The sequence below is a fragment of the Jatropha curcas genome, chromosome 9, assembly GCF_041381405.1.
Source record: "Jatropha curcas cultivar XTBG-Jc1 chromosome 9, XTBG_Jcur_1.0, whole genome shotgun sequence".
Lineage (NCBI taxonomy): Eukaryota > Viridiplantae > Streptophyta > Magnoliopsida > Malpighiales > Euphorbiaceae > Jatropha > Jatropha curcas.
In genome coordinates, this window is record NC_143159.1 from 3,477,884 (window position 1) to 3,500,295 (window position 22,412).

The 22,412-nt window shown below is 33.3% G+C and overlaps 3 protein-coding genes across 3 annotated transcripts; 2 read left to right on the plus strand and 1 right to left on the minus strand.

Moving 5' to 3' along the window:
• Window positions 1-288: 288 nt before the first annotated feature.
• On the plus strand, window positions 289-6,005 carry LOC149493469 (Ubiquitin system component Cue protein). Its single transcript, XM_089726265.1, has 9 exons — window positions 289-977; window positions 1,367-1,526; window positions 1,619-1,680; window positions 1,952-2,046; window positions 2,235-2,348; window positions 3,007-3,072; window positions 3,208-3,305; window positions 3,612-4,030; window positions 4,572-6,005. The coding sequence occupies exons 1-9, from the start codon at window positions 524-526 to the stop codon at window positions 5,783-5,785; spliced, it is 2,682 nt and encodes an 893-aa protein (XP_089582391.1). The 5' UTR covers window positions 289-523; the 3' UTR covers window positions 5,786-6,005.
• Window positions 6,006-6,469: 464 nt separating this feature from the next.
• On the minus strand, window positions 6,470-11,252 carry SAT32 (interferon-related developmental regulator family protein / IFRD protein family). The gene is made up of 13 exons (XM_012212845.4): window positions 10,653-11,252; window positions 10,224-10,395; window positions 10,028-10,108; window positions 9,596-9,678; window positions 9,397-9,509; window positions 9,190-9,300; window positions 8,881-8,990; window positions 8,262-8,574; window positions 8,106-8,183; window positions 7,966-8,016; window positions 7,760-7,849; window positions 6,928-7,005; window positions 6,470-6,778 (listed from the first exon to the last, which is right to left on the minus strand). Exons 1-13 carry the CDS (start codon window positions 10,660-10,662, stop codon window positions 6,728-6,730), a joined length of 1,341 nt encoding a protein of 446 aa, XP_012068235.1. The 5' UTR covers window positions 10,663-11,252; the 3' UTR covers window positions 6,470-6,727.
• A 7,965-nt stretch (window positions 11,253-19,217) lies between these two features.
• On the plus strand, window positions 19,218-21,564 carry LOC105630855 (cyclin-D5-1). Its single transcript, XM_012212839.4, has 5 exons — window positions 19,218-19,781; window positions 19,870-19,956; window positions 20,044-20,335; window positions 20,415-20,548; window positions 20,653-21,564. Exons 1-5 carry the CDS (start codon window positions 19,527-19,529, stop codon window positions 20,860-20,862), a joined length of 978 nt encoding a protein of 325 aa, XP_012068229.1. The 5' UTR covers window positions 19,218-19,526; the 3' UTR covers window positions 20,863-21,564.
• The last annotated feature ends 848 nt before the right edge of the window (window positions 21,565-22,412 follow it).

Genomic DNA, 22,412 nt, shown 5'->3' on the forward strand with positions numbered 1-22,412 from the left:
TTCCTCTGCTCCATATTTTATTTTCCTTTTATGAGAGGATAATCTTTACATTTTATTTCTTGCTCCTGCCAAAAAAAAAAAAAGTATTATTGTTGTCATTAAAGTCAATTTAATAACTTTAATTCTTTGATTTTTGTCCTAAAAATTTATATTCTGATTAATTTTAAGAATAATTTAGCAAGAATTATTTAATTTTGATGAAATAATATAGATTAACTAATATTAACTGTAAGGATATATAAGAAAAATTAAGGAAAGATTATGATTTAATAAAACTAACCATATCTTCTTAATTTGTGTCGAAGTACCTCTCTTTACGTGGAGGAGGGAGCAGTGCAAAAAAAGCCCGTAACTCAGGAATCAAGCCTAGAAGGGGAGGATTCAGAGAGGCGTTTCTTGGCTTGTGTCAACTGCTTCAGCTTGGGAGCCAAACCTTCATATTTTACCCGCTATTGCTCTCTTCCTCGCTGTGTGTCCGTCTCATCTCTCATTTCTTTATTGCGAACTCAGAAAACATATTAACATGTCGCGCCGTAACTCTCACAATGAAAACAAGTCTCAGCATGACTGGAACAACAGCAACAACAGAAATTTCTCAAAAAACAACAAGAAATTTGTCCCTAAAAATCAAAATCAAAACCCTAATCCTAATCCTACGCTCTCAAATTCTCTTAGAGAATCGGTCTCAAAGCAATCCGAGGTCGTTGCTCCAACATCGACCGGCAATACTGGCGCAGCGTCATCCAGTAGGGTCCGGATGGGGGATAATGGAAAATGGGTGTCGAGCAGAGCAGTAGCTGGACCTCAGGACACTGGCAATTTCGTGAACTACTTGCCGCAAGATGAGGCGGTGGCAGCTGGACTTGGTGCCGAGGAAGGAGGATTGGATCCAGTGGAGTCGCAGCGAGTTGTGGACCTTTTGAACAGGGAGTTGTCTCGGTTGCTCAAGTTGAGCCCTAGAGAGTTCTGGAGAGAAGGTAGTTCATTTACTTGGTGTAATCATATTGTTGCTACTGGTTTTGGAGTTTTAGATGATATTAACAAGGTTTGATTGATAGTTTGATTGTAATGAAATGCATAAGAAAGTAAAACTAGATTGGAGATTATTGGTTTTGGGGATTCAAACCTAGCATTTTGTTGCCAACAGTTCAAGCAACATGAAATTTACTGCACGCACTAGTTTAGAAATGTGATTGTCTGTATTGTTGCTTTTACCATTAGTTTTAATGCACGAAAGTCATCACTACTGCCTTGTTTTTGTTGTTTTTCACTTCTTATTCTTATTACTATTACAGTTATCTCTCTGGTTTAATTAGAGCGTTTTGATGCCGACTTCTATTTTTTTACCTTTTGACACATTTCTCAGTGGCTAGTGACACTTCCTTGCATGAGTTTCTGGACAGTTTCCTAAAATTTAGGACTAGATGGTATGATTTCCCACATCGTGGAGCTAAGGGCATGATTGCAGGCATCATAGTCGGAGAGCACGAGTTATGTCGCCGTGTTTTCATGGTATTGTATCGCATGTAGGTTCCCATGCTCTATATAAAGCTTCTATGTCTCTTCATTCATTTTTATTATTTTATATAACTTGATTTTTGCCAATATATTGTTGCAGATCTTCCAACAGGGACCCAGGTGCACGTGCTGCTGATACCCTTACTTCAAGAGATCATGCAGGTGGACTGTCTCACTCCATCACTATAATGTGTGTCCATTTTCTTAATGAATGAAATGAAGGAATCTACCCCAGTTTGCTATTTACAAAATATTCACAAAAAGAAGAGAAAAACATTCGAAAAGATATACACAAAGTTTTTGCAAACAAAAAGCATAAAATTGGAAGCATAGGCCTGCTAGGATTCAACTGGCTTTTGAATTTTTGTTCTGCTAGTTGCTTCTCTGGTTGTATCTTTCCTTGTGCATTTTGTTCACTATTTTCTTCATGTAGTTCTTTTGCAGGAAAAAAGGTTGCTCGACTTGCCTAAATTGTTAGATATATGTGCTATATATGGTCATGAGAATGAAGAATTGACAAAATTGCTGGTATGCATGTCACAATTTGTCTCTATCATCACTTGGATATTCATTAGATGTTTTATTCAGTTCGGTGTACTATTACCAATTCTTAAAGCATGCTATAACATTTAGCCTATAACTGATTTTGTTATGTCTTAAATTGAATTTTAATGCTCTATAACTGTCACACATGAATACACTTAATTTTTCTCCAGGTTGAGAATGCTTTGCTAGCGCAGCCCGGGATCCATGGTAATTTAACTGCTGTAATGTCTCATTTTCTGGGCATCATTCACACAATGTATCAGCGTTGCATCTCATCTTTGGAGGTGATTTGTTGATCTATATAAAGATATCCTTTTCTTCCTTATGAATCACGTGCCGAATTGATATAGCTGTATGTTGAATTTTCACACAGTGTATCAGCATTGAATCTCATGTCTTGTTAAAGGAATATTGCCGCAATTTATTTAACTATGAAATTCTCTAGACAGATTTGAACATGTTGTGTCTTAATAATGTTTAACATTCATTAATTAAATTGTTTTCTACTTTTCTTGGGGCCTTCAATTGCTTTTGGCTTCTGTATGAACTGACGTGGTATATATATTAATCTGTTACTTTTGCTTGTTTATTTGGAACTGGTCTTTCATTTGTAGTATCACCCATGCAATAATCGGTACATCCTGTTTACTTACTGAATTCTCCCTTTTAATTCTGTTTTGTATTTCTAGTAGCCTCTTATTTCATAACTCGTATCTTTAGTTTTCCTCTTCATTTACTTGAAGGATAGTATGCTGTTTCTTGTGGGATGAAAAAGAGATTTTAGATACTGAAAGCCTTGCACTCAAATCCATGAGCACTAGTTTTGTGGAAACATTTAAGGATTAAAACCATAAATTTCTTGTTTTTGCAGAGTAAGATAAATGGGATTATGGCTTATTTTGTGCAACTGATGCTAAAATTTTCTGCATGATCTCTTAATAGGCGTTATTTTCCTCTGGAAGCCATGAAGACCTTGGATCTAGTTCTCTTCGTTATGATTTCTTAGAGGTGAGTTGTTCTCTATTGTTTCTATTGTGAAATTATGAAACTAGTTGCTGCCATCTTTTAGATTGAGTTCTATGTACCGTTTGTTGTTTAATCAGATATATCATTGTTATTTAAGCCCTATTGTTCTCTTTGCAGGTGATGGACTTTATAAATGATGCAATTGTTTCCATGGATGCTTTTGTTAATGCATACAAACCAGCAGCTGTATTCTTTTCATGCCCTATAGAAATGAGGTAACCTGTTTAGATCAGGAATTTTAAATTTATATAACCGGGAAGCCATAAACTGTTTTTAATGATCTGAAAATATTCTTGCATCTCATATAGAAGTACTAAGCTTTTACCATGGGGTTTGTCTTTTTTCTGCTTTTGCTGATGAAATTGCTTTATTGAGAATTATAAATCTGCTGGAGCAGTCTGTATGTGTATTGGAGCTATAATGCTGTGACTAGGTCTATCTTCTGCATATTTTCTTTTTCAATTTTAGAAAATTCTTCAAACTTTGGCTGGACGGCATTCCAATTTCTGTTGCCTTTGCAGTTATGGGAATGAGGAATTGTTGATCATGCTTGCGAAATTGCATGATACTCTAATTCCCTCCTTGCAGCGGGGCTTTCGCATCATCTTTGCGGGAGATGATGATGGAATTATATCAAATGTTGCTGTTAGTTTGAAGATGTTGTCTATTAGGATTGTCAAGTTTGGTTGGAAATTATTGGATTTTTGCTATTTAAGCAATGAAATGTCCTCAGATTGCCTTCCCATTCCAGCTATAACAAAAATGTTTCCAGCAAAAGTAGAGGACCCAGTCATAAGAGCAGATATATTGATTCAAACCTTTAGAGAGATCAGTGGAGTTCTATTGTACACTCAGGAGAACCAACACAGGGATACATTTCTGCAGAATATTGATAAGAATTACCATTTAATGAAGAGACTACAGAGCTTACAAAGTGCTGGTAAGTGCCCTTCTTACAAAGTTTATTCCATGTAAAATCATGTGGACTAAGATACACAGACGTTGACATCAGTTTATAGATAAGTTAAAGGGTGTCCCTGGTGCACCTGGCTCATTACTTTGCAAGGTTAGCCTTCCCCTGTGCATTTATAATTTTAGAGATAAGTTAAAAATAAATATCCTTTTATCTGTTTTCAAATGCAATAACATTTTCCTGGATAAAAAATTATCAATATCTTAGAACTAATGTAAATGGGAGGGGTTGGCTCCACATCATTACTGGTAATGATCTTGTTTGCACGTTTCATGGGGATGATTCATGCGTAGGATGAAATTGCCCCATAGTTCAAGGTATCTTGACATTGGCTCACGGTTAAGCAAATACTGAAATTGTATTTTCTTTCTAATGACCACGTTGCTATGCAGCTCAAATCTACTATAAGGTATAAGTCAATGGATGGTCAGTCTTTGTACCATACAACTGAATCTTGTAATGCTGACAAAAGCATATTGATGCTTATTGTTCAACTTGTTTCCTCCAGGATGGATATTCATGGATGATGAACACTTCCACTTTTTATTGGGGATAATAACATCTTCTCTAAAAGGTACTGTTAAGGAGCAACTGATTTTGCCAACCCCTGTTCCAAACAGCAAAGTTGAGATGGATGAAGATACAGCCATCAAGGAGTCCAAAATCAGTCAAATAAAGGACCTATTTCCTGATTACGGGAAGGGATACTTAGCTGCCTGTCTTGAAGTCTATAACCAGGATCCAGAAGAAGTTATTCAGAGGATACTTGAGGGGACTCTCCATGATGATCTGAAATGCTTGGATACATCGTTGGAAACGATGCCAATTGCTAAGTCAGCTTCAACCATGAGCAAAAAGGATAAAGGGAAAGGAAAATTAGTTGAATCTACACCAGCCCCCTCAGCAAATCCAATTGACTCTACTAATACAGTGGTGGCCAGAGGGAGGGAATCTGAGAGTCCCTTTGTTTCATCGTCATCTACAGTGGGGAGGTTTGTTAGAAAATCTAATGATGAGCCAAGTTATACCCTTGATAATAAAGATGACATGGATGCTGCCAGGACTATGGCCATGACTCAACAGTATGAGTATGAGGATGAATATGATGACTCCTTTGATGACCTAGGTCTGAGTGTTGCAGAATCAGGGTTTGAGGAGAACGGATTGTTAAGTGACAAAATCAGCTATAATTTGGGGAAATCTACAAGCTCCGAAACAGAAAATTCAGCTCAAGCTGCTCCTAATACAAAATGGGGATCGAGGAAAAAGCCGCAATATTATGTCAAAGATGGAAAGAATTACAGTTACAAGGTTGCAGGTTCAGTTGCGGTTGCAAATTACAATGAAGCTTCACTAGTTAGCCAAGCACAGGGAGAATTAATTTATGGTCTTGGGCAAGGTGGTAACATTCCTATAGGTGCAGTGAAGAAGTTGACAGAGTATCAGGAGCAGGAAGCACAAAAGGAATCTGATGAACCTGAGATGGGAGGCAGGGGGAATGCAAGGAATCCCACGGGTAGAGGTTGGAGGGGTGGAGGACGAGGAGGTGGAAGGCTGAAGGAGTCACATGAAGAGCAAGATAACCAATCTGAGGGTTCTGAAGTGGAAGGGAGAGGAAATGCAGGAAATTCCAGGGGCAGAGGAAGAAGAGGAAGAGGAAATAACCATTACAGGAAGGACAGAGCCATAAATAAGCATTTTTCTGGGTTATCTGGATTTTAGGTCTCTTGGAGAGTGTATCCTACGAGCAAAGTTTTCAATTTTAGCAAAGACCTATTACCTCAGATATAAACACAACTGTATAGTTTGGTTACCATTACACTAAGTAGGGATTTTGATTCAAAAGCAAAGCACTGTTCCTATTTACCAAGTTTTAGTGCGTCCTTGAAAGGAAATGAAGAAGAGGGTGCCAGTGCCGGTGTTGGTGCCCAGCGCGTGCAAATTTGCTTTCCCCCTTCCTTTTTTGTCATGCGCATGGTTGACACCCTGAAATTTTTTTTTTTAAGTTGACATGCCATACGTTAAATTATTTTTTCCTCTTTTGGCGGATTGTTTACATGTGGTTCTTCATATGAACCTGTTTCAAACGCCAAATGTTCAGATTTGCGAATAATCCGCGCAGTGGCTGCGTGAATTCTTGAGTTGTTTTTCAACGGTCGACTCGGAATTTTACTCAAATTACCATCCTGCCATTCTCTGTTTTATGTTCCTGCCATTTTTTTAACTATCATAAAATTAGAAATTCGTGCATCGCAAGATGCAGTTACAAGTAAGCAAATATAATGATCTTTGACAATATAGCTGTTGTGTTTTTCTTTTCCCACAGCCCAATCTACCCCACCAACAGCCAACGAGGACAACATATTGCCATCATCAACGCATTAAGAGAGATTCAAAGTGAGCCAGTTTTGAAAAAACTCAGTCCATCACATTCTATCTTTAGCACAATAACCAATAGCATTACAAATACAATATTCTCATTTGTGCTCATAATCTAACCAGATGATAATAAAACTTAATCCAGGTATAATTTGGACAACCCAGCCTTGCCCCCGAAGGGTACCCTTGTCCACAAGAACACAAAAATGAAATTCTAGGAGGCTAAACCCATAATCCTATAAACTATTACTGCAGATGTTTATTCAGCAGCCTATCTTGGAGACCTCACGCCTCTTCATCACCATTATTGACTGCAAAATGCCCAACATTTTTATCCTGTAAATTGGGAAAAACAACTGAACAACGTTAGATGACAGAGTAATTGATGATCAAACCATCAAAAGCAATAGCTGCACCTAAGAACATCTTAAGTTTATATCTAATCAAAATGACCAATAAAGCCAATTCAGTGGAGAAGCAACCACCTTAGATAACATCCGCTGCTTGTTCAGATACTGAGTCCTTGCTTTATTGAGAACTGAGTTTGGGGACCGGAACATCCTCTGCAACAAAGAATATGTATCACTAATATGGAAAAGATAAATTCAAAGGTAGGAAAATTTTATTGGCAATACATCCAAGGAATGACCAACTAACATAAAGCATTGAAAAGTGGACCAATGAGGATTGCCTCAATGGTATTTGAGTTGTTTGACACTCCAGCCTGTGAGATCACATCGCACAAGTTCAAACCCACTACAAAGTTTTTAAGTTCACATGCCAAAAACACAAGTTTTGTTTATTTTCACCAGGTCCTTCTCCTTATCATTTTTTCCAGACTCTCTTCCCAAAGAAATTTATATTCCAATTAAAAATATAATAGTGGGCAATATGAAACTGGTCCAGCGGACCCAAGAGAACCATAAATTCTGACTGCACGCATATCACATTAAAAAGCCACTGAATCACAAGGGCACAAGAACTAAATGTAGGAAGTGAGATACTTGCAAAAGCTCTTATCATCCTATTGAAAGGATACACAAAAACACACCTCATATCAGTCAATATCTATAAAATCTTTCAGATAAGGAAATAAAAGCCTAAACTTCTGTAAGAAGTAAGCATCAGAACATGTTGCTGATGAGATATTAAAGCAGTAGGTCAGAGAAAGGCACGAAAGTTGTGTGAATTTTAAAAAGTTCAAAAGATAAAGCATCAGAAATTTTTATCTTTATTTTTATTTTTATGGTTTTTTTTTTTTTTTTTTTTTTTTTTTGGGACTGTGTCTGTGTTGAAGAATAAAGGTAAGAAACTCACCTTTTCACTACTAGACATTTGATGTTCAACACCTTGAAGATATTTTTTCTTTGGCGTGAAACCAAAGACTTCATGAAGGAGTTCATTGTCCTGTTTCAACAAAAGCATATGTCAAAAAGTCAGACAAGAATACAGTACAACCAGTAGAAAACTTAAATCTTGATACAGAAGCCAATGATGACAGAACTGAGGGTAACAAAACCAACCTGCATGTGCTTTACAAAACCACCACCAAGAAAGTGCTTTAAAAAGTTCAACTGTCAAAGAATTAAAATTGAAGGGTTTAAGTACCATTCGCACACATCAAAATCACTGATAAAAAGTAAATGAAGATGAGATTAACAACCCGTATAAGCTGAGACCATGAAGAAGTCTGTAGCGAATCTCCTCCAATCTTCATCGACACTTCAGGGGAATAACCATACTGAGAAGATAAGATGTAAAGTAATCACAATCCCAAAGAAAGAATGGATCTCATAAATGAAGAAGAATAAATTTGTACCTCAAGAAACTCCAAGACATCCTTAAATAAGTTCCGCTGGCTATTAAGATCTTTCTTAATAGATCCCTTGCCACCTGCCTCTGCAGAAAGATCTCTCACTTGATTGAGAATTTTTGCTTTCAATCCATGGATATGCATTAATCTATCCCGAGATTTGTTTCCTTCTGGAGCTAAGCTATCACTAGAATCTTTAGCTTCAGTAGTGAACTTTTCAAGATTTCCCATCTCAAAAATTAAAGCTAGTGCTTCGCCAGCTGCAATGCGTACAGTCCGGTCATCCTTATCAAGAAGACCAGAAAAATAAGAAATGCACCTGCATCAAATGCCAAAGGTAAGTAACAACAATTATGATTTGAATTTCTTAGTTCAAGCAGAGGCTATTACAATGCTGTTTAGCCTTCTAGTCAAAGATAAATCCATCATATGAACACCGAAAAATTATGGGACAACAACAAAACCTCCACTGGTATTTAAAAAAAGGACAAATACATGGAACACATGGATGATTTAGTATGCAGGAAACCAAGTCCAATAAATTTCTAGAGACCAAAAGCAGAGTCAACCTAAAGGCAAAAACACAATAAATGAGGGCAAAATTTTCAGATAAAAATTTCCTCACTCTTGCCAGTTTTTGGGATCAAGATTCCATCCATCCATGGTTGTTAAAAGAAATGCCCAAGCAGACACTACTGCTGTTATCACAGGTGCAGAAGGCTTGACAGCAACGACCTAAAGTAAATGATATTGATTATTTTCTGAAGCAAGAAAAATAAACATGCACCACTGAAATTAATAGGTAGGCACATCGACCATAAGTGTAATTGTAATGAAAAAATTACAAAAATATGTATGCTCCATGCTATATGAACTTGATATGATTTAACAATTACCAAAAGCTAAACAACATAAATTGGAAGCAGATACATACATTAGAGCCCAATTTAGGATGAACCAATTGCCACATGATTTGCATGGACCGTTCTGTTTCTGCTGGTTCATTTCCACCCACAAAAGTGACAACAGCCAAACTCTCCAATAGCTTTCATTGTAGTAGTGAATCAAAAAAAAAAAAAAATTATAGAACATAAGAATAATTCTCACAAATTCGGAAAATAATTTGTTGTTTTATCCATACCGATATCTTTGTGGATTCAGATCCAGATTTAAGAGCCTGAGAAATAGGAGTAACCGAATCCTCCAATATTTCACGGGAACTATCCCCACAGCCCACTGTCAAAGCCAACAATCCTACAAGAAAGTGCATATTATAATGCAAAGTCATTTCTACAGATTTAAAAATAAAGAAGGATAAGCAAAACGGGTGGAGCACTAACCAATTGTGTGCGATGCAAGAGCTACCTCTTTGCTAGACCCTTTTTTGATGCAACTAAGACACTGATGTAGTAAAGTAGCAAATCTGAAAGAACATAAGAAAAAAAAAATGAGGACCATTCAACATACAAATTTGTGTAGATAATGCATGACGACTAGTAAGTTGAACAAAATTTTTATATAAAAATATGAGTCACCATTCAACATACAAGTTTGTGTAGATAATGCATGATGACTAGAACTTGAACAAAATTTTTATATAAAAATGCGTCAATAGGAAACCCACATCAATGCAATTGATAGATTAAAAAAATATAAAAGCTGTTTATTGAGAAAGTATGACAACAAAATATCCGGGCGCATATATCTCAGTCCAGAAGAGGCTTGATGCCTAACGGAATGAATATAGAAAACAAAAATGTATGTATTATTACTTCTTCTCCACAAATTGATGCTGCAAATTGCTATTGAAAGCCTCAATAATTGATGCCAACGCCTTCTCTCTCGTAGCACCCCTGTATCCACAAAATTAAAAAGCAATTAATTAAGTATAATTCACTGCTAAAGCTCCAAATTTACCAAAATAAGCTGGAAAACATTAATTATGACCAAAAAGGGCGATTAGTTGACCTCTTCTCATATAAAGCATCGAGAGCTTGTTCTAGTATACTATCTTTATCAAGCTGAACTTCTTCGGTGCCGGACACAGACATACGATCCGTATTAGTCGATGACGAACTGACACTACTATTATCATCGTCATCGGTATCCAAAATCGCAATGTTTCTACGCTGAGCATTCCCTGCCAAATTTACCACAAAGCCACTATCAAAACCTAAACATCCTCCAAGAATTAGATAAAGTCAGGTCTCCAAGTCAACTTCAAACATCCAAATTATCAATATTAAGGTATAATTTCCTAATTATTCAAATAAATAGAAATCAGAATCTCTCTAGCGGATGTGCATACATAAAACACCTTGTTTTTGAGCAAAAAATACAATTAATTGAATTGAACTCGAATTCTAAGAAAAAATAAATAAATAAAATACAACTTACGCCGTCCCATCTTTAGATGCTGCTCCGATTATTGACTAATTCTATGTCAAAAAACGATACAAGGTCGACTACGAATCTGAAAACAATAGAACTCTGAAGAGAATAAACGATGGACAAAATCAAACTGAACCGAATTAAGGAAAGAAGACGACGATAATGACGACAAAGTTGAACCGAAAGAGGAAATAGCCATTAAAATTCCTGAGGTTACTAAAAGAAATCGTTTTGGAAGAGAAATTGGCATAAATAGAATCAGCACGCCAATATAAAAGAGGGCTTCCAATTTAAATTGGTAAAAAAATATAATAAAAAAAAATTTTTTTTTCCAGGCGAGAGGTATAGAAGGGTCAAGGGTTTATTCAGATCGAGTGGTGTGGAATATTCGGTGATTGTGTAATCGCGAATACTCGAGTTTAATGTGTTCTCTACTACGTGGCATGTTATAGACCGTAGATTTTTTGTTCGGATCCATGTAGTCTGGAGACTCGCACGTGGAAGTGAATGAGACACATCTGATTTAGTTCGGTATTGGCTTTGGACCTTGCGTGATGGAGTTTTAGAGGCTGTAGCGTGTCGACGTGTGTTAATGCACGTGTTTATACGTGTAAAGAAAGAAGTTGACCGTAGAAAAAAAACGAGAGGAATGACCACGGAGAATGTAGGGAGAGAGCAAAGAAGAGAGGGGAAGATAAGGTGGTTGTAAAGTTAAAAGCCTTGAAGAGAATCCGAGCCTCGTCTGAGCCGAGAATCCTAAACTAAATTGGAAATTTAGCTGGCCCGTTCTTAGAATAAATGTTGGCCATTGATGGGCCTAATATTGGGCTTCTTTGTCTCTAGAAAGCAAATCTATTCTTTTTCACTGTAGCGCTCGAAAAGTCTATAGTTTCTGTTGTAATAGAGTGTGTGTTTATAGTGAGAAGTAGTGTCAAGTGTATAAATTCCTAAATATATATATAAATTCACTCATATATTTTATATAAAAAATTTTTATAGCACCATAAACTTTACGATGAATTATATACATTTAAAGTTATAAATTTTGATAACATTTCATATTTCTCTATACTAGTAACAATAAATTTTTTTGATATTTTTGGTTTTTATATTTAAATTTATGAATTTTGATAACATTGCATATTTATCTACACTAGAAATAATAATTTTTTAATATTTTTAATTTGTATATGCAAAACATTGATTGATGTTTATAATTTTCAGAATAATTAATTTTTATATTTTAACTGTTTAATTGATTTAAATTTAAAAATTAGACTGTTTGATAGTAAAAGTTTGCAAATTGAAGTTCAATACATGTAATTTTATGAGTTGAAATATTCAAAAGTAAAAGTAAAAAGTGCCACAAAATTTTTTGGATAAGGTATAAGGATGAGTTTATGTATTTGTACAATCAAGTTGTTATAATATAATGTTAAATGACCTTTTACATATTAAAACAGTACACTAATTTTCATAATTAAACAAAAAAGGATGAACCTAATTTTGCTTATTTTTTCTTTATTTTAATTTGATACTCATTTGTTTAATGCTTTTTGCAATAAAAAGTGGAGGAGGGATTATTTATAATGATGATAAGCTTAAATTCTAAGACTCAAAAGAATTACGAAACTCATAAACGTATATCAGTATTGACTTTGCTTTTAAAGAGTGAAATTTAATTATTCTTAAGAATTAATTTTGTTGTTGAAGTGAGTTTTTTTTCACCATTATGGACCGTGGTTTAGATTATTGAGATGTGCCTTTATACCCACTAAAGAAAAAGCTTTAAACTATAGGCTTAAGTATATAATCCAACCATAACAAATTAATTAAAAGAAATGTAATTAATTATTGAATTATAATATTATAAGGGGAAACTTTATGTTTGATATGCTCGTGGTGTTGTAGTTGTTGGAAGAATAATGAGCGCATGAATCCATTGTACTGAAATCTAGTTGTGAAAACAAAGAGTGGTTGAGGCTTGGATTGTATATACAAATAAGCCACGTAATGTACACAAAATTATTAATACTATTGGGTTAATTCAATAGGAAAAAACATTTACAGGGTTAATCACCACGATTTACGACATGGGTTTGATCTTCCGCATCGTAAATTCTCTCTGGATCAGTCTTTTTGCCTCTAAAAGCGAGTGAGAATTAATCAATTAAACCGTAACAACAGTCATTAGTAACAACAAGTTGCTACATAATCTAGTTATGAAAATAAAGAAAGAATATAATTTATTGGCTATAGAACTTGATGAAGGACAATAGTGTTAGTGTGTTTTTGGCTTTAACCAAAGACATGGTTAAAAAATTGATGAAATGATCATAACCCAACATTCAGATTCCAATGTCAGGAAGAGGGACCATGAGTCATAACTGAAATTGACTGATGATTATCCTATTCAAAGTTGAGTCCAAAACAAAGAATAATAACTGAATAATTATCAAGCATGGGAGGGGTACCATTCTAAATTAAATCCATCCTGTTAGTACTTTTTTTTATCTTCTTGTTGCCATTAATGGTATCAACTGTCAACAAAACTCCAAAAAAACAATTAATATTTGAGGCCCAAATAGTAGCTGAACACTCAGTTTGAAGCCCATAAACCCATATTATAAACATTTTAGGGTATCCTAACACTAACCCATGTGAGCACACTGCCCTAGTGGGTTTTGGAAGTATATATATAGAGGAACTGATTTCAAAAGGGATCTAAGGGAGTCAAAGCACAGTCAAACAATTGGGAATCCAACTCCTATTCCCTGACTAAATTTGTCTGTGGTAAGATTAGCGGGCACTTTTGTTGAAAGAAATGGGCATAGAAGTTAGTGAGTGATACTGTGAAGCGTTATTGTGGGGCAATAACCTCTCTTATGTGTCAGAAATTTTAAGGGCACCAACCACAATTATGCAGTGTGTTTGCTTGCTCTATCCCACTTATGTATTCTCTCTTCCCGCTAAAATTATTTCTTGGGGTGTTATTTCATGCCTGACAGAATTTTCAGTTTCCCAAATTCTATATATGTTGTTCACCGACCTTGCTGTTTTTGTGTCTCCACTTTATACTATCTTTTCCATTTCTCGTTTTGGCTTCTTACTTTGAGCAAAAACCTCCTCTTCAGATTGCACTACTGGGATTTAGACTACAGTTATGAAAGTAGATATGAATTTATGGACAAGATTATAGTTATAAAGAATGATAATAATTCGTGAGGTTCAGACCTAGCGTACTCCTGAATAGTTTCTTGATTTCTTATAAAAATGGTGGTCAATAGAAGTTTCATTTCTTTCTTTCATGTAGGGTTAAGCAGAAGGCATATATGCTTCGTTTGTTTTTTGAAATTTCTCTTTTCTTAGAGTTTTACATTTTCTTTCTTGCATTGCTATAATTGTGTTATGGACATGTGTATATTAGGTTCGTCTGAAATGCAATATATGCATATGGGACCTTAATTTCCACTTCTCCTCTCCCATGAATACAGGCTTTGAAAAAACAAGGCTAGTGGGGGCTGCCTCTCTACACAAGTAGACATAATTAATCGCAACAAAGGACCATCCAACTACTTTCGATTTACCGCAGGGTGAAACCTCGCTTTTTATTGCAAGGCTTTGATTTGACCAAAATTGTCAAGAAAATGTCTCCTGACAATTCGACAAACCACACTTATACCACCAGCTGTGAGGCTGAGCAAGCTCCATTTCAATATTAATTCCCATCCCTAACGTTATTTTAGATGATGTTTAAAATAACAGTTATGAAATGCAGGTACCAAACACATTGAATTCGATTGTTGTATAACTAATTAATGCGTTGGGTGTTGCTATTAGATGCTTGGGACCTCCATTTTTAAAAGTTTCTGAAACGCATTAGAGCATTACGCAGGTGGGAAAATTTGTCTAATTCTTGGACACTGTTTGTTGCTTTTGGCTTTGAGCGTTTATATAGTACCTACTGGCTACTGTTTTTTCACCTCCAAAAATGTTATTCTCTTTATTGCTATCTGATTCTAATCTAGCTAACTATACGTTTTTCTGAGCAGCAGAATTAAATTCATAAATTCAGCACTAATATTTTTTATTTTACGTACTCTCTATTTAGACAATTAATTACTGATTGGTGTTCTATGATTCCGTACATTTGAATTAAGTTTGTACAGACAGATTATTACTGTTGATATTCAAATTCATATTACTGAAATTCTTTAACTTAATCATTTAAAATACTATGAATTTAATTTTATTTTACATAGTAAATGTGTAGTCTAGCCTTTTGAAGCATGAAAAATCACTACCTTTAAGGTATTAATTATCTCACTTAACTGTTGCAAAGTTATAGCAATATGGACTGAAAATATAACAAAGTCTTGAAAATCTGCGGATGACAAATCTGAAAATTTGCTTTGGAACTTTCAAAAGAACTTTGATTTTAAAAGCTTAGAATTTTTTTTCTAAGATCTCTAGCGTAATATTTGCAAGCAAGCGACATAATTTAATTACACGTGTTCGTAAACAGATACGATCATTTATGAATAAAAATGACAATCGTGATTATCTATGAATAAATAAAACTGTTTGCGAAAGATATGATTGTTTATAAAAATAAAATAAATATCGTTCTCCAATTTTAGATTAAATGACAAAGGGATTTTCAAATTTGCAAATTGTAAATCTCTTATAATTTTATTATTCAACTATTCAAGAATTTTATATATATGCATTTCACAATTTTAATTTTCCTACATTCCCAACCAAATATTCAAGCTTTTATGAGAAATTGATTATGAGAGACTTACATAATTAGGGACTTGTACAAATTTTGTCATCTTAAATGTTTTTAGGTTTAACATACAAACCCTTTGTCGCTAATTAAAAATCAAAAGGAAAGAAAATGTATATATATATATATATATATATATATATATATATATATATATGCACGTCAACTAAAAAACTAGCTAGAATTCCTTATCATAAAAAGGAAAAAGGAAAAAAAAAATAGAATTCCAACGACATAAGTGAGATGAGTTGGATGATTTGAAAAGAGAGTTCAATAATAATATTAGTTACAATAAGAGAATGAAGAAGAGGGACCAATTAATATGTGGGAAAAATATAGTTTGGGTCCCAATTGGGAAGAGCAAAAGGAAAAGGAAAATAAAAAAAAAAAAAAATGAATTGAGGAAAAGGTGATTAGATAAATAAGTTAGGTACGGTGGCAACGCACATAGGGCTCACTTTGCAGAGCAATTGTTGCCTCTTTCAACGACGATCTTGCTAAAGGTGCGGAATAGTTACTCGCCTGCACTTTCCGGCTTAACTGGACCATCTCTCCCTTCACATTTGTATCATATTGTTTTAGTATAACTAAGAGGTTAAATCCCTTTCGAATTTTAGAGTATAAAAATTTTCGACTCTCTCGGTAATATATATTTTTCAGAGATCGAATTTATATTCCCATCTTTACAGGAATCGAGATTGCTTACCATCCAGCCAATAACACCTATATAATTGATAAATTCATGTCAATCCATATTGGAATGAATAAAAAGTAAAAAAAAAAATTATGTTTTTTAATGTTATTAATAAGAGAAAAAAAAAATGCAGTTAAAGCCTTTTGTATTGATTTTAACGGGAAGTTTTATTATGATATTGATAATATTTATATAAGCTAGCGTCGGTCACCGTTTATATAAATATTTAATGCTTTATTTTGTTTCAATAGTCAGCAATTACAGAAATTAGTAACATCAAATTAAAATCTCTTAAACAGTCAATTGACGAACAACCATTGCCAATCAGAATGTATTTTTTCCAATTTAAAAAAAAATAAATAAATAATTAGGAGAAATTAATAGTATAATAAAGGATGGGATGGTAGGTAGATCATGCCTTTGGAGTTTGGATTAATGATTAACTAATGGGGCTTTAGTTTAATTTAAAGCTTTTTATTCCTTTACTTGGTGGCTATAAAGAAAACAAAGAGCACTGAGAAACGACGTCACTTCTGCTTTTTTTGTTAGGCTTTAGGAAAGGTAAAAGACAAGCACTCAACTCAAGCTTAGTATCGTCATTCATTGTTGCAGTGCATGCTGCATGCAGCTGTAAATTAAAAAGTGAGTCGCAGTAAATTTGACTCCATTACATCCATTTTTCTTCAGAGATATATCTCTATTTATTTATTTAGTAATATACAAAGACTAGTGGAAAAAAATATTTAATAATTTATTATACAAGACATGCATATATATATATATATATCATATTTTAAGGATAAATAAATAAATAAATAAACAAAAGTATGAAGTAAATTATTAGATTCTAAATCTCTTGGTATTTGATAATATGGAATGAAAAAAAAAAGGATTAATTAAAGATCCAATTAATAGAATTTGCAGAGGATATATTTCTTTTCTTTTCTTTTCTTTTTTCTTTTTTTTTTTTTTTTTTGAAAATTGCAGAGGATATATTTCTTAAAGATAGAGTATAGTACTTCAAAAATATATGCATATATAGGCAAAGCATGTGAGACTGTGAGTCAAGTCAATAATAAATATTTTCTTTTAATTAAATTTACATTATCTGTATTGAAGGATATATCTGCAATATGAAATTAATATTCCATATAAAAATTAGTTTATAATGACAAATGAGGTTCTACATTAGAAAATTATATTTATTTTGTTTTTTGTTAAATTATATTTATTTTGTTAGTTTATCAGTAGAATTTGGACAGATAGAAGAACTCACCATTTGGACCTCATATTTAGTCAGCCTAATACTTGGATCTACTGATGTGATTTAAGTTTCATTAAATCCTGTTTTCTGTCCTGCAAGGAAAGAGAAATAGCTAGGTGTCTGCAATACAATTATTGTTGAACAATAAATGAATGTGGAATTTAAAACATAAAATAAATATTAGAATAATTACAATTGGTCAATATTATAATTAGCTAGGGTACGTGGAATAATATATATTTATATATTATAGACTCATTTTTTCAAATACTCCAAGATTTAGACTTGATATATATATATATTTGAATTCTGACAGTCACACTTATTTAATTTAAATTGCGAGTATATGTATTATCAAAAATAACAAATTTTGATCTATAAGTTGAACAGATTTTATTTTAAGATAATCATTAATTTACTTATTCTTTATCAATTTATTCTTGAATTATATAAATACATTTTAATTTATAATTTAAATTTATTGTATTGGGTAGAAGAACTGTTTTTTTTTTTTTTTTAATTAACCTAGCTATATTGATGAGCTCAGCAGCTCCTAACAATCAATTCAAACAAAATGACTTAGAGATAAGAGCTAATAGGATTTTAAAATCATATAGGTGTGGACTTGCAACTGGAAAATAAAAGATGATGACTTTAGAAATGAAATTATGATCTGATCTACAGCTAAACAGTCAAAGCAGAACCAAGAAAAAAAAAAAGGTTATTAAAAATGAAAGCACACAGAGGCATGCATTTTTTAAACAATTGATAAAGACAAATAAAGATTCCTAGAGATGCATAAAGTAAGAGTTTAGCAAATAAAATATACCATAAAATAAAATTATCCTCTAATTGTAGTTCAACAATTAAACTATTAGAGTGGAATTCTGTTGGTTATTAAACATATGACATTTAATTAGCAAATGATATTATAAAAACATTACTAATCAATGTGTCATTAAATCTTTTGAAGTTGGCTTTTGGATCTTAATTGTGTAATCTTCTAATTTTATACTCCATAAACAGAAGTTGGAATCTCTAGATGGTTTTTTTATTTTATTTTTTTAATTAACACCAATGTTAAAAGAAGTTTCTTTTGGTAATTAATGATTAAAAGTTGATAAAACTACATTTTTTAATTTCTTTTATTTTAATTTCTATCTTTAATAGCAATTTTTATTCATCAACAAGAGTAGATTATATTTTTAATTAATTGAAATTAATGTTGTTAGGAGAATTTTATTTGAAAAACACTCTGTCTGAGCGGAGATACCATGTGACATAGAAAAAAAGAATTTTTTTTTTTCATTTACATTATTTTGCTTATAATAATAATGTAAATATTAGATATTTAAATACTGATTTTTTTAATTAAAGATTTTGTGATATATGAAGAAAAACCAATTAAAACGTAGTACTGTGATTGATTTTCCTCAACATAACGTGACATAATTTTGATTGACCCACAACGAGGTTGAACATGTAAGAAGCAAACCCTAACCAATAACCAATAATCCAGTAGAGAGTTCAGGTACGACCCCATGTACGGTACCCACCTAACAACCAGACATCCGCTTTTCATTGGACCGTGATTTCCACGTGCGATGAACTCGCGTGTATCTAACAAATCCCCCACCCGAACTGCTCGTGCCCTGGAACCAAGCACACAGTACTTCATACTCTTAACTCTTTTAGTCAAACTCAGTCCACAAAACTTAAATAGAAAATACTTAATTTCCGAAAATAATAAAATAAAAAAAATCCAAAAATAAAAATAAGGCTTAACATGCACAACACAGTCTCCACATTTAAAAGACAGTAGACATTATACATGTTACGCAATAGACCAAACCAAACCGCAAAAACCAAATCAAAACCCGTTCAGTTTATTTTCTTTCAATCTTTAAAATAAACCGTTAAAACAGTAAAGTAAATCCCATTGGCATTTCTTGCTCAACTTCATCTTCATCTTTTTCTTCATCTTCATCTTTTTCTTCTTGATCATCAATACTCATGTTGGTCAATTTCTTTCCCTCTCTATTAACATCATGGATTTAACAATTAATAAAATATCTGATTCAGTTCATATATAGAGAAATAAGAGAGAAGAGAAAGGGGATAAAAGAAAAGAAAATGAAAGGAGAGTCTTTTTCTGGGCTTCTTTGTCAAGAAAGTGAAACCTGTCTAGAAGAAGAAGAAGTGATGATAGATGAGGATGCTTTTATTGATATAAGCATGAGTTATGGCGGTGATTTAGGCAGAGAAGAAGATTATTTGGAAATGTTATTTGAGAGAGAGATCAATTTTAGACTCAAGAGGGATCAATCTATGGATATTGACAATTGGGTCAAATGTGCCCGTTTAGAAGCTATCACTTGGATTCTCAAAGTTAGTCTTCTTTTGTTTCATTAACCTATAAATGCTAAATTTTAATTGTCTTGATTATTTCATTAATATTTTTTGGTAATCAATACAGACCAGAGCATTCTTTGGTTTTCGCTTACAAACAGCTTATTTGTCTATGACCTACTTTGATCGATTCCTTTCAAGAAGGTCGATTGATGTAAGATAATTTATCAATTCTATTTTTAAGAATTACAAATATTTTCTGTTCATTTAATTGATTTTTTTCTGAAATTTCTGATTGCAGAGTGAGAAATCATGGGCAGTTAAATTACTATCAGTGGCATGTCTTTCTTTGGCAGCAAAAATGGAGGAGATAAAAGTACCTTCATTATCGGAGTTTCAGATTGAGGACTACAATTTTGAAAGCAGAGTGATTCAAAGAATGGAGCTTTTGGTATTGAACACAATGGAATGGAGAATGATTTCCATCACTCCTTTTGTTTTTCTTCATTATTTCATTATAAAATTCAGCGAGGAATCTCCACCAAGGCATATAGTATCAAGAACTGTTGGATTCATTTTGGATTTAATGAGAGGTAGCTATCTTTTTTATTCAACTCTTCCATATTCTTTTCATGAAGTTTGTTATGTATTGATTTAATCTTTCAAGTGCAGAGATTAATTTGATGGATCATAGACCATCAGTTATAGCAGTTGCAGCGACATTGATGGCATTGGATCAAAGCCTAACAAGACAAGCAATGGAGTGTAAGATGAATTCAATTTCTCATTCTGGGTTTCTTGAAATTGTGAGTGCTTCATATATTCATTTATGACTTAATTCTTTATGATTAGATTAAAAGATTATATTCTGATTAAAGGGAATTGGAATTTCTTGGCCTTATTGTAACAGGATGATGTGTTTCAATGCTACAGTATAATACAGAAATTGGAAATGGAGAATCTTAAAATTCCTAATCTCTCAAAATCATCGGCTGGCGAATTAAGACCGATTGATGTTTTAGAGAGTTCTTCTGTTACTTGTGATATTAACACTAAAAGGAAAAGATTTGCGTTCAATCAAAATTACGGGTTATCTACTGAAGAGAAACGACACCGGTAGAGAAATTTGTGGAAGGTTTTTTTCTTCATGGGTTGATTACAAAAGGATATTATTGATTTCATGTGTTTTTTTGATTATTAATTGATGATGGGTATAAGAGATTTGAGTTGGTTGAAAAAGTTTCCTCAAGGAAAGACCAAAAGAAAGGAGAAAACAAAGAAATAAAAGAGCTCATTATAGAAAAGCTGATTGCAAATAGACATTACAATGCCACCAGATGGGAGAAAAAGGAACAACTTAGATATCTTGAAGAAGGCTACTTATAAAACAGTCAGTTCATATATTGCTTACTCACATGTTCAATTTTTTTCTAATAATTTATTTTTTTGCACTTTTCTAAAAAATTTCTTTATTTTTATTTTTTTTTTATAAAAAAGAACTTTCTTTCTGGGTTTATAATGTCCCTTGCAACCTTACCTTTTGCTGAGATGCTTGGGATGGATGCTTTCTTGTGTCTTTAGAAAGGCTGGTAGTAATTGTGGAATGGGAGAGAAGGTCTGTTAGTGTGATTTGATAAATCTTGGCCATCCAAAAAGTAATGTAAAGGTGAATTTGATTGGATTTGTTTGAATGTCTGGGGTTTACCCTTTCAAAAGCGGGTCCTGCTTCCTTCTTTTCATCTTTTCCCTATAACACTTTGTTGTATATCTCAACAAACTCAAAATACTTTGCTTGCTTAATCAAAAGATAATTATTTCTTTATTATTGTTTATAATCAATAATCATTTCGTTGTAATCTCTTTTTCCTGGATTTGCTGAGATAATTTCTTTTTCTCATACAGAGACAAAAGAAAAGTAATAATAGTAATAAATTGAAAAAGGAGTCCTTTTTTCTTGCATGATCCTATGACTGAAGCACAAGATATGAAACAAATTAGATTGACGTAGTGAACATTGAACAGTTTTAGTTTTTTTGAGGTCCTGGAAGACAAGTATAGCTGTAGAGTCAAAACTGGCAAATAAGTACTTGGTACTTTGCCTGGCATTTTGGATACCCTTTTTATTGTCTCCCAACTTTGTTTTTGGTGCTAAGGGAGGGCGCCTTGTAGTTGTATATATGTTTCGTGCGGCTTACTTTAACCCAACTTAGTACTTTCATGGGTGGATGGCATTTGTTTGTCACAGTCTTCGATGTTTATGGTCTGGAAAGTTTTGCCTATAAATAAGTGTACGAGAAACCCTGTTTGGATGTTCGGGCTCTTTCCCTCTTCTTACAGCCAAATTTATTTTTATTTATTTATATTTTTTTTAAGAATTCAGGCGGTGTATTTTTATGCATTGAACTCATCTCTATTCGGTACAATGAAAGTATCTGTATCTCTTTCGATTTTCTACATTTTTTTCTCCTAAATGAAGCCGATTAACTGCTGAATCCAATTGGGCCCATTTGGGCTGCTTCGTCGTCTATGGTCATCTCAAAACAATTCTCTATATAAACGGTTGCTATGGGCCCAAGTAAATCCAATCATGCATATCGTCCCGCAAATCCAAAATAGTCAAACGGTCAAGGTAAAGAATTGCTTCAAAGCGACTGTATAAACAGTTCCGTT